Raw genomic sequence first — 19437 nt, 5'->3', positions numbered from 1 at the left:
GGAGAAACACTGGCAAACAGAGTAGAGGATAATACTGCAAGTGGAGTTTTTGTGTTTACTAGCTTTGTGATACAAAGGGAATGTGACTGCTGGTTATTCAAGAAGGCCGTATCAGTTGTTATGAACCACTGTGAGCTTCTGCTTCAAGCAGGAGTAGCGTGGTGTGTTAAGGGAAAAGAGGTTCTCAGCTGAGAACTGAATGAAGATGAAGACCCCTAAGCATGGCATTCAAGGCTGTCTGAATTCTGCCCTGGCCGGCTTTTGCATTCATTGGTTTCACTGTCGCCCAGCTACTGCTTCCTCACCAGTCCCTCCCCTAAATTACCAGTGCATTCTCCAGAATGTGCTTTTGGACTGCTCTTCTCTGTATACTTCCTTCCAGCTCGGGCAACTTTTCCTCATCTGTCATGATCTCACCCCATCTCCATGTCAGGATCACTTGTATGTAATATTAACATAGCATTAGCATATCTTAATGTAGGTATTATCCCCTTTACAAGACTGTAGCCCCATGGAGGTGGCAGTAAAGGGGAGAGTGACTTGACTTGATTGTTCCCTTTTAACGAAAGGGCAGAGCACTCTGCAGGGAATAGTGATCTGTGTTTCTGCGGAAATGTGGGTGAGAATCTCACTTTCAAGGCGTGGGGCTCTTGGATGGCCCTCTAGTTGACAAGTTTTGGTCTAACAGGGTCAACAGGTGGAGTGAGTCAGTTTGCTTTCTTTACTTAATAGACAGGGGAGAAAACATGCACTCTACCCACAGAAGTAAGACTGAGAAAAGGTCAAAGACCTTATAAAAGAGGGGATTCTGGAACAGCTAGCAATGCAGAGAAGCCTTTGTTTACTTGTCAGTAAAAACCTGTACTTTTGGCAATGTTTAAAGATAAGCAATTCTGTAAGGTTTACTTTGTTTCCTCTGCTTCTTTGCATGGAGTAGCAGTGAGAACCCCAAGTAAGCAGGTGTTGCGTGGGGTTTACAGGGCTGTGTTTGTGTGTGAGTGTAGGTGATAGTCGGAAGCAGAAAGAAGTGAGGCGGGTGGTACCTGGAAAGGGGAGTGACGTTAAGTGCTAACCACATGCGAGGCGCGAGCATTTCCATTGATAAATTAGTCTCTACTCTCAGCACACAATTTAGCAGTTAGAAAGAGGTCAGTTTTTGGTTTTTTAATTAATTAATTAATTAATTAATTATTTGGTTGTGCCAGGTCTTAGTTGCGGCAGGTGGGTTTCTTTAGTTGTGGCTCGTGGGCTCCTTTAGTTGCGGCTCACGGGCTCCTTAGTTGTGGCACATGGGCTCCTTAGTTGCGGCATGCATGTGGGATCTAGTTCCCTAGCCAGGGATCGAACTCGGGCCCCCTGCATTGGGAGCGCTGAGTCTTAACCATTGCGCCACCAGGGAAGTACCCTTTTTTTTTTTAATTTAAATTGAAGGTATAATGAGATGTTACAAAATGACAAAATGAGCAAAGAGCTGAGGAAATACAGGAGTACTACAACTGGATGCAAGTGGTTGCTTAACTGAGGGGAGGTGTGTGAATATAAGGAAATGATTCTTCCACGTTAGATGTGTTGCAATGAATGCCAGCTCTTCGTGTGCTTACATGTTGCTTTGCTCTCATTCTTACTTTGTATTTCTGTAGGAAAGTATTTTACGTCAGTTTTTAATTTTTTCTCGAGTTTCTTATCTCCTTGTGGTTAATGTTCAAAGTGAAAGAATTATATAAGCTTCTAATATATGGGAAGCCTCATTTGACATTTTTTATTTGGAATTTTTGCAGATAATAATTTTGTTGTTGTCAAAAGATTTTTGGATCTTGGGTGAGAAACCTGGGTGTAATTCCTAGTTCTTTGCTATTCTCTGTCAGCTTGAATAAATCAACTTTTCAACTCAGCATTCTCATTCTTAAATGGAATACTTATTGTCATGTTATTTTGTGAAGACTAAATGAGGTAATATGTGAAAGTGCTGAGCTCAGTGACTGGTACATCATAGATGCTCAGGAAAAACACACCCTGTAAATGAGGACAATACAGAGAGACAGATATGACGAATGTATAAAAGGAGGTTTGTGATTTGTAAGGTTCCATTTAAATGTTGCATAATAATTACTTTTGTGTACTGATTATTAGACAAATGACTATGTTTATATTTTAACACTGTTTTGGAAGGGTGTCATACTTTTCCTATTCAGAGAAGGGTTTCAAATTGGGCAGAAAAAGACCATAGTTTTGTGTGTATTACGGTAGAAGTCTTGTACTTGATCTTGAAATGATATATTTCATTGGCACAGAAATACATTTAAAAATCATTTCAAATAATTATAAACGTCATAGAGTGTAAATTATGTCTGCAGACTTATTTATGCTGCAGTTCTTTATGGCTGCATTTGTACATAATCAGAGACCTTTTTTTAAGGAAGAGAAATTAGATAGGTGTTTCTCCTATCCATTCATCATTTAACACGATTTTGAGTAAACAATCTGACTTTGTTGGATAATAATAATAATAAGAGCAACAGCTAACATTTTGGGGGACAGTTCCTATGATCCAGGAGTTGTGGCAGGTAGCTTACGTGGTCTCGTTTATCTCACCACACCTGTGGTGAGTAGTTACCATTATTACATTCACTCTACAGGTAAGGAAAACTAGGCATGGGGAGGTGAGGTACTTCTGCTGCAGTTCACATAGTTGGTAAGGGGGTGGGCTAGTGCTCAGGTCCGAGGCTCAGTTTAAACCCAGTGTTTCTGCCCGGGCCCTTAGTGACTGGTGTGCTGTGCATAGAGGAGATAGAGCTGTCTGTAGCTGGGCCCGCAGATCAAACTGACAAGGCCAGATCCGCAGGAGAAGAGGCACACAGATTTACCGGGCGTTGATACTTTACACGTAGTTTAATATTTTACACGCTAGGGTTTTTACCGGCCCCTCTCAGAAAAGAAGGGCAAAGAGGCAGTTAGAGTCAGCCCAAGGCAGTAACCTGTGGAGGCACAGCTAGGTGCAGGAAAGGTGGGTTTGGGCTCCTAGGGCTGGTAAATTGTGGGAAGGTCCCTAGGAAATGTATGGTAGATAAGGACTGTTAAGTAAGGTTTGCTGACTCATCTCGGTGCTGTCTCTGATCTTCCTGGTCCTCTAGGAAGGAACAGCTTTACGAGTGTTTTTAATGTCACCTTTACAAAGGGAAGTTTAGGCCTCCTTTAGGCGGAAAAGGGGAGGGCAGAGAGCTGCGTGTGCTGCTTCTCAGTTGCCCTCAGCTCAAAATAATCCTCATGTCAAAGTGGCATGTTTTGGGGCGGCATGTTCTGATCCCCTTCTGCAGCATCATCTGTATCTAAGGACAGTGAAAGAAGTTTTTTTAAAAAATGACATTTCAGTGTGCATGTGGAAAGGAAATGAATTTTATTGAGATAAATGAAGATTTTTTTTTTTTTTTCTTGAAGAGGAAGAATGCTGTACTTTATGTCCCCATGGCGGTGTTGGTTAGATAGTCCACTGTGTTAGACATGTGATTACTTTAGATTACCACCTCTTTTCAGGATACAAAAGAGGGAGTCTTCAAGTAGTTTATCAAATCATGGGAGCAAATTAAAAACAAGGTGAAGATGAGATCCAGGTGAGAGGACAGTGTCTACATCTAAATCCAAGTCTTCTGAAAGGCGCTTTGTGCAAGATAAACAAGCTTGTTTGACTAAAGCGGAATTGTAACTAGTGTGTCAGTCCAATGAAGATAATCATTCAAAGAGCATTTTTACTGAATTAATAAAATGAAAGAGAGAACATTGTTATTTTTCTCTAGAGGGACTTTACATGAGTGTTTTAAAAATGGAGGAACCCCAACTTGAACAATTATGATGACTTAAAATTACTTAGAGAATGAGGAAGAACCAAAAGGCCATGTTTTTCACATGCCTTGTTCGAAGGAACAAATTACCTGCCGAAAAGTGATTGTAATTTGAAATACATGTACTAGAAGATTCACAGAATGATGCCTTTAAAAAGTCACTGGTGCATTTAAAGTATTTGTTTATTCCCCACCTCTTTACTGTTGAAAATGAGGTATAGCTTTATCCACTTGTGAAAAATAAACGTGCAGCTTACTGATGCAGTGGACATCTGTTGAAAAGCATCTGAGTGCTGGGCTCTGGGTAGAACAAGGATGAAGTCCTTGCCCCTAGGAGCCTGTGGGCCTTGAGGGGGATGTGATGTGAGTTGGAAATAAGAATGCACAGCGTGACCGCGTTCGTTGTAATGCAGAAGGGGGAGAGATTAATTCTGGGGTCTGGGTTAGAAGGCAGGAGGGCTTTGTGAGGAGGTGAATAAGCGGAAAAGCTGATCTAAGACGACTGCAGTGAGAGGGCGCAGGTGGCTTTTAGGTAATCATAGAGTCATTTAATAATTTATTTGTAGGGGTATTTTATAAGTTATTATGAAATTTTTGAATTTGGAAAACACTACAGTTATCTTATTAATTCTATACTTGTTAGTAAGATAGTAGTAACTATCTTATTAAGTATTTTGAGAATCTGTACCCTTAAATGAAAACTTTTACTTGCCCTCCATGTTAGTAAATTTAAAAGCAAATAAACTTTTCACTTCAATGAACAGAAGAAATTTGATAATTTTAAGTTGGAGTGAAATGCTTTTTCTTTGAAGCCTGGGAAATAAATTAAGTGAAGGGCCTTAAAAACTGCATATATGTGGTACATAAACATTGTAATCATGCATTCCTTTCTTTGGATAATCAACATTTATTTGAAGTACTTAATAATTTGCGTCTATTGCAATAAGATTTGCAGTTCATCATTTCACTTACTTTGCTTTTAGAGCTTTTAAATTTTTAAATATGAAGGGCTATTCTTTGTAACTTTTTATTTCTGTTGAAATCCAAATAGGTGATAATGAAAAATTAAAAAGAAAACAACTTAAGAGGCAATCAATCCAAATATCTACTTTGAGATCCTAAATTATATGTCAGAGGCTTACCATCTTCTTTTGCATCTTAATTGGAAATAGCTTTTATTTCAGTGAGATGCATACTGAAAAATAAACTTTAAAAGTATGAACTATGTATTTATTGTTTTCCCTTCAATGGCTAGGAATTAAGATTTTGTTCCTTTCACATTTCCCCCATCTGTTTTGCCCACCAGAATTCATTACTTATCTTACTTTCTCTAGATAACCACTGAAGATCTATTCTTAAACACTGGGCATGTTTAACTTTGTTACTGAGATAAGCTAAATATAGAAAATGTCGATTGTTTGGAAGCCATTTAGGGATGGGGAAAATTAGTGAGTCTTACAGGGATTGCAGAGGTGGCTCTCCTGCAAAGCTTTTCAGTTCATGTTTGTGTCTATAAACAAAGTGGAAAACTGTGGCATTTTAAGGCCGGCGTGGTATATAGTATATGGACTAAGCCCAAGTAGTGGGGGTCTGGCATCTTAAACTGGTGGTGCCGTTAACTGATCGTGGGTCACTGAACAAGGCAACTTGGTTGTTCTGTGCCTGAGCCTGCTAAAGGGTGAAATCAGAGAGCTGGACTAGACGGTGGCCAAACATTGTTCTGGTGGCAATGCGTGTACTGATTATATTCATTGTTGGGAATTGTTTGTCATGACATTAGATGACTGTGCTTATTTTTGTGGTTTCCTTTTCACCCTCACCATGCTTGTTTTATTTTAAAGTGGGATATATTGGGTTTTATAGGAGATAAAGTTTTCAGCGCTGTGTTTTCTGTATGATTGACGCTGTAAATCCTGTGAAACATGCCCATTATTTAAATTTTTTAAAAATAGATCTTTATTGGAATATAATTGCTTCACAGTACTGTGTTAGTTTCTGTTGCACAACAAAGCGAATCAGCCATATGCATACACACGTCCCCATATCCCCTCCCTCTTGAGCCTCCCTCCCACCCTCCCTTTCCCACCCCTCTAGGTCATCACAAAGCACCAAGCCGACTTCCCTGTGCTATGCTGCTGCTTCCCACCAGCCAAATATTTACATTCGGTAGTGTGTATATGTCAATGCTACTCTCGCTTCGCCCCAGCTTCGCCCTCCCACCCCATGTCCTCAAGTCCATTCTCTATGTCTACCTCTTTATTCCTGCCTTGCAACTAGGTTCATCAGTACCATCTTTTTTTAGATTCCATATATATGTGTTAGCATATGGTATTTGTTTTTCTTTTTCTGACTTACTTCTCTCTGTATGACAGACTCCGGGTCCATCCACCTCACTACAAATAACTCAATTTCGTTTCGTTTTATGGCTGAGTAATATTCTGTTGTATATATGTGCCACATCTTCTTTATCCATTCATCTGTCGATGGACACTTAGGTTGGTTCCATGTCCTGGCTATTGTAAATAGTGCTGCAGTGAACATTGTGGTACATGACTTTTTCAATTATGGTTTTCTCAGGGTATATGCCCAGTAGTGGGATTGCTGGGTCATATGGTAGTTGTATTTTTAGTTTTTTAAGGAACCTACATACTGTTCTCCATAGTGGCTGTATCAATTTACATTCCCACCAACAGTGCAAGAGGGTTCCCTTTTCACCACACTCTTTCCAGCATTTATTGTTTCTAGATTTTTTGACAATGGCCATTCTGACTGGCGTGAGGTGGTACCTCATTGTAGTTTTGATTTGCATTTCTCCAATAATTAGTGATGTTGAGCATCTTTTCACATGCCTCTTGGCCATCTGTATGTCTTCCTTGGTGAAATGTCTATTTAGGTCTTCCGCCCATTTTTTAACTGTATTGTTTGTTTTTTTGATATTGAGCTCCATGAGCTGTTTGTATATTTTGGAGATTATTCCTTTGTTGTTCATTTGCAAATGTTTTCTCCCATTCTGAAGGTTGTCTTTTTGTCTTGTGTATGGTTTCCTTTGCTGTGCAAGAGCTTTTAAGTTTAATTAAGTCCCATTTGTTTATTTTTGTTTTTATTTCCTACTCTAGGAGGTGGGTCAAAGAAGATCTTGCCGTGGTTTATGTCACAGAGTGTTTTCCTCTAAAAGTTTTATAGTGTCTGGTCTTACATTTAAGTCTTTAATCCATTTGGGGTTTATGTTTGTGTATGGTGTTAGGTAGTGTTCTAATTTCATTCTTTTACATGTAGCTGTCCAGTTTTCCCAGCACCACTTATTGAAGAGGCTGTCTTTTCTCCACTGTATGTTCTTGCCTCCTTTGTCGTAAATTAGGTGCCCATATGCACGTGGGTTTATCTCTGGCCATTCTATCCTGTACCACTGATCTATATTTCTGTTTTTGTGCTAGTACTGTACTGTCTTGATTGCTGTAGCTTTCTGGTATAGCTTGAAGTTGGGGAACCTGATTCCTCCAGCTCCTTTTTTCTTTCTCAAAATTGCTTTGGCTATTCGGGGTCTTTTGTGTTTCCATACGAATTGTTAATTTTTTTGTTCTAATTCTGTGAAGAATGCCATTGGTAGTTTGATAGGGATTGCATTGAACCTGTAGATTGCTTTGGGTAGTATAGTCATTTTCACAATATTGATTCTTCCAATCCAAGAGCATGATAAATTTTTCCATCTGTTTATGTCATCTTTGATTTCTTTCTTCAGTGTTTTATAGTTTTCTGAGTACAAGTCTTTCGCCTCCTTAGGCAGGTTTATTCCTAGGTATTTTATTCTTTTTGTTACAGTGGTAAATGGGAGTGTTTCCTTAATTTCTCCTTCTGATTTTTCGTTGTTGGTGTATAGGAATGCTAGAGATTTCTGTGCATTAATTTTGTATCCTGCAACCTTACCAAATTCATTGATTAGTTCTAGTAGTTTTCTGGTGGCATTTTTAGTATTCTCTATGTATAGTATCATGTCATAGGCAAACAGTACAGTTTTACTTCTTTTCCAATTTGTATTCCTTTTATTTCTTTTTCTCCTCTGATTGCTGTGGCTAGGACTTCCAAAACTATGTTGAATAAGAGTGGTGAGAGTGGACATCCTTGTCTTGTTCCTGATCTTAGTAGAAATGCTTTCAGTTTTTCACCATTGAGTATGATACTTGCTGTGGGTTTGTCATACATGGCCTTTATTATGTTGAGGTAGTTTCCCTCTATGCCCATTTTCTGGAGAGTTTGTTTCATAAATGGGTGTTGAATTTTGTCAGAAGTTTTTTCTGCATGTATTGAGATGATCGTGTGGTTTTTATTCCTTAATTTGTTAGTGTGCTGTATCACATTGATTGATTTGCGTATATTGAAGAATCCTTGCATCCCTGGGATAAATCCCACTTGATCATGGTGTATGAGCCTTACAGTGTGCTGTTGGATTCTGTTTGCTAGTATTTTGTTGAGGATTTTTGCATCTATGTTCATCAGTGATATTGGTCTATAATTTTCTTTTTTTGTGATATCTTTTTCTGGTTTTGGTAGCAGGGTAATGGTGGCTTCATAAAATGAATTTGGGAGTGTTTCTCCCTTTGCAATTTTTTGGAAGAGTTTGAGAAGGATGGATGTTAGCTCTTCTCTAAATGTTTGATAGAATTCACCTGTGAAGCCATCTGGTCCTGGACTTCTGTTTGTTGGAAGATTTTTAATTACGGTTTCAATTTCATTACTTGTGATAGGTCTGTTTACATTTTCTAATTCTTCCTGGTTCAGTCTTGGAAAGTTGTACTTTTCCAAGAATTTGTCCATTTCTTCGTGGTTGTCCATTTTATTGGCATACAGTTGTTTGTAGTAGTCTCTTATAATCCTTTGTATTTCTGCAGTGTCAGGTGTGATTTCTCTGTTTTCATTTCTAATTTGATTGATTTGCGTCCTCTCCCTTTTTTTCTTGATGAGTCTGGCTTTATCTTCTCAAAGAACCAGCTTTTAGTTTTATTGATCTTTGCTATTGTTTTCTTCATTTCTATTTCATTTATTTCTGCTCTGATCTTTATGATTTCTTTCCTTCTACTGACTTTGGGTTTTCTTTGTTCTTCTTTTTCTAGTTGTTTTAAGTGTAGGGTTAGATTGTTTCTTTGAGACTTTTCTTGTTTCTTGAGGTGAGATTGTATTGCTATGAACTTCCCTCTTAGAACTGCTTTTGCTGTGTCCCATCGGTTTTGGGTTGTCGTGGTTTCGTTGTCATTTTTTTCTATGTATTTTTTAATTTCTTCTTTGATTTCTTCAGTGATCTCTTGGTTATTTAGTAGTGCACTGTTTAGCCTCCATGTATTTTTGTTTTTTACAGTTTTTTTCCTGTAATTGATTTCCAGTCTCATAGCATTGTGGTCAGAAAAGATGCTTGATATGATTTCAGTTTTCTTAAATTTTCCAAGGCTTGATTTGTGACCCAGGATGTGATCTATCTTGGAGAATGTTCCATGTGCACTTGAGAAGAAAGTGTATTCTGCAACTTTTGGGTGGAATGTTCTTTAAATATCAATTAGATCTATATGGTCTATTGTGTCTTTTAAAGCTTGTGTTTCTTTATTTATTTTCTGTTTGGATGATCTGTCCATTGGTGTAAGTGGGGTGTTAAAGTCCCCTACTATTATTGTGTTACTGTCAATTTCTTCTTTCATGGTTGTTAGCATTTGCCTTATGTATTGAGGTGCTCCTATGTTGGGTGCATAAACATTTATAATTGTTATATCTTCTTCTTGGGTTGATCCTTTGATCATTATATAGTGTCCCTCCTTATCTCTTGTAACGGTCTTTATTTTAAAGTCTGTTTTATCTGATACGACTATTGCTATTCCAGTTTTCTTTTGATATCCATTTGCATGGAATATCTTTTTCCATCCCCTCACTTTCAGTCTGTATGTGTCCCTAGGTCTGAAGTGGGTCTCTTGTACACAGCATATAGATAGGTCTTGTTTTTGTAACCATTCAGCCAGACTGTGTCTTTTGGTTGGGTCATTTAGTCCATTTACATTCAAGGTTATTATCAATATGTGTGCTCCTGTTACCATTTTCTTAGTTGTTTTGGGTTTGTTTTTGTGAGTCTTTTTCTTCTCTTGTGTTTCCACTTAGAGAAGTTTCTTTAGCATTTCTTGTAAAGCTGGTTTGGTGGTGCTGAATTCTCTTAGCTTTTGCTTGTCTGAAAAGCTTTTGACTCCTCCATCGAATCTGAATGAGATCCTTGCTGGGTAGAGTAATCTTGGTTGTAGGTTTTCCTCTTTCATCACTTTAAGTATATCCTGCCACTCCCTTCTGGCCTGCAGAGTTTCCACTGAAAAATCAGCTGATAACCTTATGGGGATTCCTTTGTATGTTATTTTTTGTCTTTCCCTTGCTGCTTTTAATATTTTTTCTTTGAATTTAATTTTTGTTACTTTGATTAATATGTGTCTTGGTGTGTTTTTCCTAGGGTTTATCCTGTATGGGACTCTCTGTGCTTCCTGGACTTGGGTGACTATTTCCTTTCCCACGTTAGGGACGTTTTCAACTATAATGTCTTCAAATATTTTCTCAGATCCTTCTTTTTCTCTTCTTCTTCTGGGACCCCTATAATTCGAATGTTGGCACATTTAGTGTTGTCCCAGAGGTCTCTGAGATAGTCTTCAATTCTTTTCATTCTTTTTTCTTTATTCTGCTCCTCGGCAGTTATTTCCACCATTTTGTCTTCCAGCTCACTTGTTCGTCTTCTGTTTCAGTTATTCTGTTATTGATTCTTTCTAGTGTATTTTTCATTTCAGTTATTGTGTTCTTCATATGTTTGTTTGTTCTTTAGTTTTTCTAGATCTTTGTTAAACATTTCTTGTATTTTCTCAATCCATGCCTCCATTCTGTTTCGGAGATTCTGGGTATCTTTACTATCTTTACTCATCTTTACTATCATTACAATTCTTTTTCAGGTAGATTGCCTATTTCCTCTTCATTTATTTGGTCTTGTAGGTTTTTACCTTGCTCCTTCATCTGTGACATATTTTTTTGCCATCTCATTTTTTTTTTTTTTTTTTTTTAAGGAGTGGGGCTGTGTTCCTGTCTTACTGGTTGTTTGGCCTGAGGTTTCCAACACTGGGGTTTGTAGGCTGTTGGGTAGGGCTGGGTCTTGGTGCTGAGATGAGGACCTCCGTGAGACCTCACTCTGATGACTATTCCCTGGGGTCTGAGGTTCTCTGTTAGTCCAGTGGTTCAGACTCGGAGCTCCCACCGCAGGAGCTTCGGCCCGACAAGGGGCTCGTGAACCAAGATCCTGCAAGGTGTCTGAGGCAGCAAAAAAAACCAAAAAACAAAAAAAACAATAGTAAAGTAAAAAATAAAATTAGACTAGGAAACTAACAGATATGTTAGGAAGAATATAAAAATAAAAATATAGATGAATCAACAACCGGAAGGTACATTAGTACCACAATAGTAAAAATGAGGAGGAGGGAAAAGAAAAAAAGGGGGCGGGGGGAGGCCTTGGCTGTGGAGGGCGGGGCCTAAGCAGGGGCAAGGTTTGGGTGGTGGGTGGGGTCAATGCTCAGGACCCACAGGGCTGGAAAAGGCCCTGGGGGCTGTGGGCAGTGGGGCTTAAGCTCAAGGAACAAAGGGGCCCGGGTGTGCCCCCCACCCCTGGTCTCAGAGGGCAGGGGACCTCACCTGGGAGCCCAGCAGGCTTCCTGGGCTCGAGTGGGCGGGGCAAACGCCCTCCTCTCCTCTGCTGCTCCTCCGGTCTGGGAGGGCCCCTTCTGCTTGCCTCTCCTGTTCTCCCCTCTGCCTCCTTCCTATGCCCCCAGGACCCACGCAGACTGGAGGGGGTTTTGGAGGGCAGGGGATCGGCCTGGGAGCTCACCCATTATTTAAATTTTTAGTTTATTTTTCAAAATTATAAAATTATACATATTTAAGGTGTTCAATGTGATGTTTTGATATATGTATGCATTATGAAATGATTACCACAATGAAACTAAAAAAAAATGCCTTTTAATAGCTTGTATGCCATCTACCTTCAAAGGCTGTAGTCTCTAAATGAAGCTCAGAGCAAGAAAAGGGAAGGAGAGTCTCCTAGTGGTTCAAGTACTGTCTTCAGCCTGGGGACAGGCAGGTCTCCAAAGAGTGGTATTCAGATTGAATCAGTTAAACCACAGCCTTTCATTGTGAATGTCTCATCCACGGAAGTCAAGCCAGAAGTGCTCTGTCGTGTAGCTGCAGTACTTTAAACCCAGTGCGTTCCACCCAATGGTCTCAAAGCAATTCTGGCTCGTTGGTAGGAAGGGGGATCGCTCACAAACCAGGACTCCACTTTTTAACCCTGCATAGATCAAGTTATTGATTTCACTCTTTTGTTTTGGCACTGATAAGCTTTCTTAATAAAAAATTATTGAGCAGAAATTTAAACTCATGTTACCTGCGTAGCGCTGTATAGTTTTCTGAGGAAGAGATAAGAAATCTCAGTCTGAGTCCCTGGTCTCCAGAACTTCGTCATCTAGCTCCATTTATCTACAGAGGAGTTGGCTTAATGTCTTTTTCTTTTTTCTGTTGTTAAGATGTAAATGAGTAGTGGCGTGATCAGAAGATAATCTCTGTGGCTATCTAAAAAGATAGATCTGTAACTAATTCATAATCTTGAATAATCTGTGATGATAAGATACAGAAACAAAAACGCCCTGAATAAAAAAATACCACTGTTAGGAGTCATTTCCTTTGAAGTCTTTAAAAATATACTTCCAATTTCTTTAAATAATTTATTATGAAATATTTGAGACATAGAGAACTACAGAAAGACTCATATAAGGAGCACCTGTGTACCCACCTCCCAGCTAAAGAAAGGAAACATGACAGCTGGAGTTGAAGCCTACTGTGTACCCCACCCTGTCGTGCAGCTTCCCCTTCCTAGAAGTCACTGATCCTGAGCTCCCTGTGCTCTGTATAGAGATGTAAAGAGTCCTAATCATGGGACCAAGTTTCCCCATTACTTACAGAATAAAGTGCTCATCTTTAGCTTGGTATTCAGAAGACTTTGTACATATTCTGGTTCAGATCTCCCTCCGGTCCGCCTGCACCAGCTCACCGACTCTAGGTGCAGCCTGGGTTTGCCGGCACCCTGCCAGGTGCACCCTTACTGGCCTCAGACGCTGCCGCTTCCATTCCTTTGTTCCTCTCTTCATGAACATTCTTTCCTTCACCTTCTCTGCTGAAATCGCACCTAATGAATGCTACTACTGCCTGCAGTTGACAGTTCTTTAAAATAGACTGGATTTTCATAATATTTGCATATGTCTCTTCACAGTTACTGTATGCACGCCTGTCTCTTCCACTACACTGTAGGCTCTTTGAAGGACGCTGTACCTTATGAACAGTGTTTCAGATGTTGTGAGCAGTCAGTAAAAACTCAGGAGGATACTGATCATTGCTTTACTTTATGACCATTAACCTGCCCTGCGCTCAGCTGCTTTATAGGCATGTGCTGTTCATGGTCTCTGAGGCTCCTAAGAGAAGTCTAATAGTTGTTAATCATGGATGGGACTATTCATGACATCGTGTATTTGTCAGTTTTTTGACGTTGTCATATTTTGTATGTTACAGTAGTACATGTTTTAAAATAGCAAAGTAATGTTTCTCTTTATTTTATCTTTTAGATATTGCTATATGGAGATTTGCCAAAAAACAAAGAAAATATAATATATTTAGCAAATCATCAAAGCACAGGTTTGTATTTCATTTGCATGAAACAGGTTTCTCTACGCACAGTAGGGAAGTAATTCAAAGCAATGTGATATTTTTAAATGGATTTGTTGTTGTTGGTAAAACATGAATTTTCAATGCAGATATTATATGTGACCTCGTATTTTTGTGATTTTAGTTTTTTGGAAAATCAGAAATGTGAAGGCTATGAATTTTCCTTTTCCCTCTGCTGGGTGTATATAAGCTATTTTCTTTCCTTTTTTTCTCTTTCTTTGAATATCTCTTTAAATAGTCTATGTATTCTTCCTTTTTAAGTTTTGTTTTTGGAAGTGGAATTTGTGGATCATACTGTATAAACATTTTATATTTTTGATTGTTAAGCTGCAGAAAGGTTGTACTGATTTGTGAGTACTCATTTCCTTAAACACAGTATTAATTTCTAATGTCTGCAGTTCCTTTTGCATCTTCAAACGTTTGGGTTTAATTATAGCTTGCTCTTCTATCAGAGGAATGACAGAGGACTCTGGTCTCCAATACAGCACAGTATATACTTTAAATTAGCTCAAGGTACTTTAAAAAAAACTTTTTATATTGAAATAATTGTAGATTCACAAGGATTTACAAAAATAGTATGTAGAGTCCATTGACCCCTTCACCAAGTTTGTCCCAATGACGGCATCTTGTACAGTAACCAAACTAAGAAATTAACAGGGGTTAAGGTACTTTTTAGTTCTCCAAATAATTCAGTCCAAGAAACATCCCACTTCATATTTTTTCAAAACTGTAACTGCTTTTGATGCACACTTCCTAAATTCTATTTTTATTACTTTAAAAAATGTACTACCCAGAAGTTCAAAGCTAAAAACAAGCTGACGAATGGTAACACCTGATTGGGAAATCAGTAATGCCTGTGGCTGTCCTTTATCTTCCTCCTGTCAGCTGTGTTTCTTCAGGGTTACTTTTATTACTACGTATACCTTCTGGAAGGTAAAGAAAGGTAAAGAAGTTGAGGTGCATCTTTCTCAACTTACCTTGTTACTGATTACACTCGGTTTTCTAGGGCAGGAGCTGATGCTCCGAAGGGGGAGCGGGAATTTGATGTATCTGTATTTCCCTGACGTTATTACCGGGACTGCTAAGACTATTTGATTTAATTACCTTTGGCTTTAGCAAAGCAACCAGCCCTGTGGTCAGGGTCTACTTCTAACTCTGGCCTATAAAGCAGCCTGACTTCCTCCTTTATTTTGACTGTTTCTCCAGTCACATCGGGCTTTTTACTGCTAACACAGTCTTGCTCTCCCTGTTCTGCTGCTGATGGCATGTGTCTACCAGGGTTCCAATATCCAAATAAAAAGGATTTGTGGGTCTAGGGCAGGGAGTGGCTCATGATAGCCCAATTTCCTTTATATTGAGCCCCTGGTGAATTGCATTTAGAGTTTTCTTTCTGTTTAAAGAATTCTCTCTTAAAATTCCTTGTTCAGGTTCCATGCCAACTTTCCTTTTCCAGGTTTCAATGGAAATCGTGTTCTGCTAACAGAGCTTTGGTACTAGCACAAACCTGTGGAATAAGTACTCCCTGAACATTCCTGGAGGCGGGAGTAGTAGTAATAAAAATAATAATACAAAAATTATAGCCACTGCTGTCATTTGTCTGCTTACTATGTGTTGGCCTTTATATCCATTACTGCAGACTGAGGACTTCTGGGAAAACATTTGGAAGGACACAGATTTTTCACAATTCTTCTGTGTTTGGACCTGGAAGGGTAAAATGGGAAGCGTGATCTCCTTAGGCAGCCCACGGCTGCCGTGCAAACGTTACATGTCTCATCACAGAGAACCAGTCTGCATTCCCGTCCTCTCACCTGACCTCTGAGTGCCTGGACTTTTAGTACCGGCCCCATACCAGTCCGTCGTTCGGAGTTGAGAAGGTTACTTTTTGAATGCTTTAAAAAATCCATAATTTAGGAACATAACTAGTGATTTTAAATTACTTTAGAATTATAGGCTTCAGTTAGAATGTGATAGAAGATACGTAGCCTTTTCCCAGAAAAATGGGCACGTAAAACTTTGCCTAGAGTTTGAAGTTCCAGAGGCCCCTAAAGCTTATCCAGGGACATGGCCCGTTGGCCTGTTATGTCTAGGTACCCCTTTTAAAATCCTTTTGAGGTATTAAAAACCACAACCGAGTAATCTGAAAATGTCAGTAGCAGAAAGAACATGTCAAGGACTGCTGTTCAGCTTAGGCTTCCTTGCTCACCCTCTACAAGGCCTGCCAGAGTACAAGAGTCTTTTCTTGGCCTGGCATGCCAAAGAATTGGCATTTTAATTCGTCCCTCTGGTCCCCTGTTTTCACTTGATGTGCCCTTGCTGTCTCTGCATTCGTAGTCTCTGTTAACTTACTTCTCTCCAGAGTCAGCAAGCCTGCAGTGACCACTGTTCCTTCCTCTCGGCATTCTTTAACTCTCTGCTTTGGACACTCTGTACCTTTGTAATCTCATGAAGTGTTCCCTTTTCTTGGTTTAGGTGACATTTGTCTTGACTAACAACATGTATGGTGAGGCCTGGGCTGTGGAGTCAGACCCCGGTTCGTAGGCTATTCTGCAATAGGCTGTGTGACTGTGGGCAAATGACTTAGCCTCTCTGAGCCTTATTGGTCAGGTGTGAGTCATGTCTACTGGTCAAGGCTTTTAGGCAATTTCCACAGGCTAGCTCATCATCTCCCAGAGAGCCCGGCTCATACGGGCAGCGAACAGTAGGGCTGATGATGACGACAGCTCATCCCGAGGGCACGCCGGATCCGTGTCAGGCGAGGGCTCACGTGCAGGGTCTCCTTCAGGCTGCGCTATGCCCTTCGGAGTTGGGAGCTGTTGTTACCTGATAACACAGATGAAAAAGCTGTCATCTTCTCTTGCTGCCTCTCCTCACTGCCCTCCCCTCCTCTCTTCCCAGTTAATGGGAACAACGGCTTGGGCCGGATCACCATGGAAGAATTCTTACACAGCTGCATTTCTTGATCTCATGCCAGAACACAAAATGTGAATAGTTATTATAAAGGTAATACGTTAGCATCTTAGGCGTCAGTAACTCAGCTGTAGTCTAGTGTCTCCTATCTGAAACCTAGTTGAGAATTTAAAAAAGTAAAAAAGATAATTGAGTAGCAAAAATTGATGACACAAAGCTTGTGTCTTTTGACTACTAAATTAGTTCTTAAAACTTTTCCTCTAAATATTTCAGAAGTCTAAGGGTATAGCCAGGACAGTTCGTTACAACATGACATACTTTGTAAATTTTACACTTTCTCTTAAAAGTTATTGGAAGATGTGTCCTAGGCCACCATATAACCTTGTGTGTTTTAATATAAAACTGCATTTTCAAATTCTTCCACATTTTAAAAAATGATTGTTCCCGGAAAAGATACCAAATCTTGTTTTTAGCCTTGTATCCCAAATATGTTCCAGAATATACTGTAGCCTGGAAACCGTACGCTAAGTTCTCAGAATTTATTCTGAGTCTGTTTACTTTTACATTAGGTATAGTTATAACACTAGCTTGATTATTTAGTTTCCAAGACATGGTTAGAAAGAAATGTGTTTATCAGTGACTGTTTAATTGATCTGAATTACAGGGAAGGGGATAGGGAGAGGGCTTCTATAAGGAGGTACATACTTTAGAGAAAAGTGATAATTGATAGTTCCATAGAGTAGGCGTTGCCAACTGATAGATACCACTGCTGGGGATCATTTACTACAGGGGAAAATCTTTGCATCACTCTATTTAAAGGAGCCATAATAGGAATTATAGATGTAATCATTGTACCTCTTAAATCATCAAGAAAGAGTTAATTATGAAAGATAAAAAAGATTAAAGAGAAAGATTTATAATTATTGACAAAACATTTTTCCAAAAGGATAATTTTTAACGTTTAAATTGGCTAATATACTTCTTTAGGATATTCTGTCCAGTGTGGTGCATTGTCTAAAGAATTTCACACAGCTAAGAGTTAATCTTCCTGTAATCCTGTGGAAAACTGTCCCTTTTGGTTGAAATTTTATTGTAACTCCGTTATTTTCTTGGTTTTTATTTCCTACAGGGTTTTTATTTAAAACAAAAAAATTTTTCCTCTCGAATTTGCTCCTTTTGTTTTCATTTCCCTGGCCCTGAATACACTTGTGATCCTATGACTGAATCCTTTCACAGATTCTTATTAATTTTTTTTCAAGTATCCCATCTTCCAATTCATCTGTAGATACTAGAAAAGTCTCCCTCACATTTCATTTTTATCATTTTCATTCTTATGAAGAAATAGGGTAGTTTGCAGCCATTTATTTTCAAATCCAGATCTCTCTGGTCCTCCAGACCCGTTACCATTTGCTGCCTTAACTTCATTTTATTTCCTCTTGATCTCTTTAAATCATCTCTTCTGTTTGCCATTTTCTGTACCGTTTGCTGGTCTCCAGTTCTTTGCTTTGGCAGGAAGGCTAGTCCCAAGGAAGGGCTACTTCTGTTCGGAATTTGCTCTGCTTGAAAGATCAATTAACAACCTATTTCTTCCTATAGGTTTTTTGAGTGTTTTGTTGGCACCTCACTCGTGCCTTCTTATTTTTGTTTTTTTGAACTTTTAGTCACAACACATCTATGGAATTAGAGTTATTAGCAGCCTGGCTACGTGTCCTTTGATTATGTAAAGAACACATATGTGCCCCGCGTAGTTGTAAGCTTTGAGAGCTCTTTGTTTCGAATTCCATTATAACCTGTTATTGTGTCCTGAAAGTCATTGGTCAAGATAAAATGTCCTCGCCTCTTGTTGAACATATTGGTATATACAGAATATTTACTTGCACATGACAGTTTCATTTAGCCATTTTTTTGCTTATAATTTCATGTTTTCTAGACGTCAAGAATGAGAGAAGCCTATTTTATTTTGTTCATGCTGCTTTTGGATTACTCTGATGGTTTGTGACTTTTGCATTTTATCCCTGAGACGAGAAGCTTTTCAAGACCGTAAAAACAAAAAAACAAACCAACAAAAACAAATCTAAAAAACTCCACAGAATGTATATTTTGCAGATGTCTGGGGTTGTTTTAAAGTAATTAAAAAATTCTAACCCTAATATTTTCAAAGCATATCCTCATACAGTCTTGTGAAGAGGCATTTTGTGTTCCTGTGGAGGGGATGCTGGAGTTCACCCAGGGTCACTTATGCACTAATTGATTCTGTCTTTGCAGTTGACTGGATCGTTGCTGATATTTTGGCCATCAGGCAGAACGCTCTCGGACACGTGCGCTATGTGCTGAAAGATGGGCTCAAATGGCTTCCATTGTATGGGTGTTATTTTTATCAGGTAACTTTTCCATGCTTCTTTCTTTATATATATGTAGCTTATGAAAATTTTAGATTTTAAAATTTAACATACATTTAATATGAATGCATGAGTTTTTTCGGTTTATTTTTATGGCTTTAATAGTTTATTCTAAATTAACATGATTTTGTCTGACATTTTTAATGGTGTGTATTTATATTTATATATATATATATCTGATTACCCAGATTGTTAGATTAAATAGAAAAAAATGCAAATGTACAAAAACCAAACAAATAGAAAAATTTAAAGACCTAGAACTTGATGGACACTTACCTTAAGAGACTAAAAAGTAATTATCTGTAGGATATAAAAAAATAGTGAGCTATATATGTAAAGTGCCTAGCATGAGTGTCAGGTACATAATAAATATTCAATATATGTTATTTTATGCAAATCCTTTAAAATTACATAATAACCATCAGGTCATGGAACTATATAACAGGCTCTTTGATATTCAGAAGGGGATTACTAGCATTTTTCTATGCCTTTTCTGAATAAATTATTTGATATGTAATTTTCTAAAT

At 38.7% G+C, this 19437-nt stretch overlaps 1 protein-coding gene across 2 annotated transcripts in view; it reads left to right on the top strand.

The window, feature by feature from the left end:
- The window catches only part of AGPAT5 (1-acylglycerol-3-phosphate O-acyltransferase 5), a 59126-nt gene that overhangs the window by 4635 nt on the left and 35054 nt on the right, over positions 1 to 19437 (top strand). For both annotated transcript variants that reach the window (XM_059909482.1, XM_059909481.1), the window contains exons 2-3: positions 13505 to 13574; positions 18777 to 18892. In XM_059909482.1, coding sequence (XP_059765465.1) covers positions 13505 to 13574; positions 18777 to 18892 — 186 coding nt within the window. The remainder of the gene's footprint in view (positions 1 to 13504; positions 13575 to 18776; positions 18893 to 19437) is intronic.

Source organism: Balaenoptera ricei, chromosome 21 (assembly GCF_028023285.1).
Source record: "Balaenoptera ricei isolate mBalRic1 chromosome 21, mBalRic1.hap2, whole genome shotgun sequence".
Classification (NCBI taxonomy): Eukaryota; Metazoa; Chordata; class Mammalia; order Artiodactyla; family Balaenopteridae; genus Balaenoptera; species Balaenoptera ricei.
The sequence above is the reverse complement of the archived record's forward strand: the minus strand, read 5'-3'. Positions and strand labels throughout refer to the sequence as shown.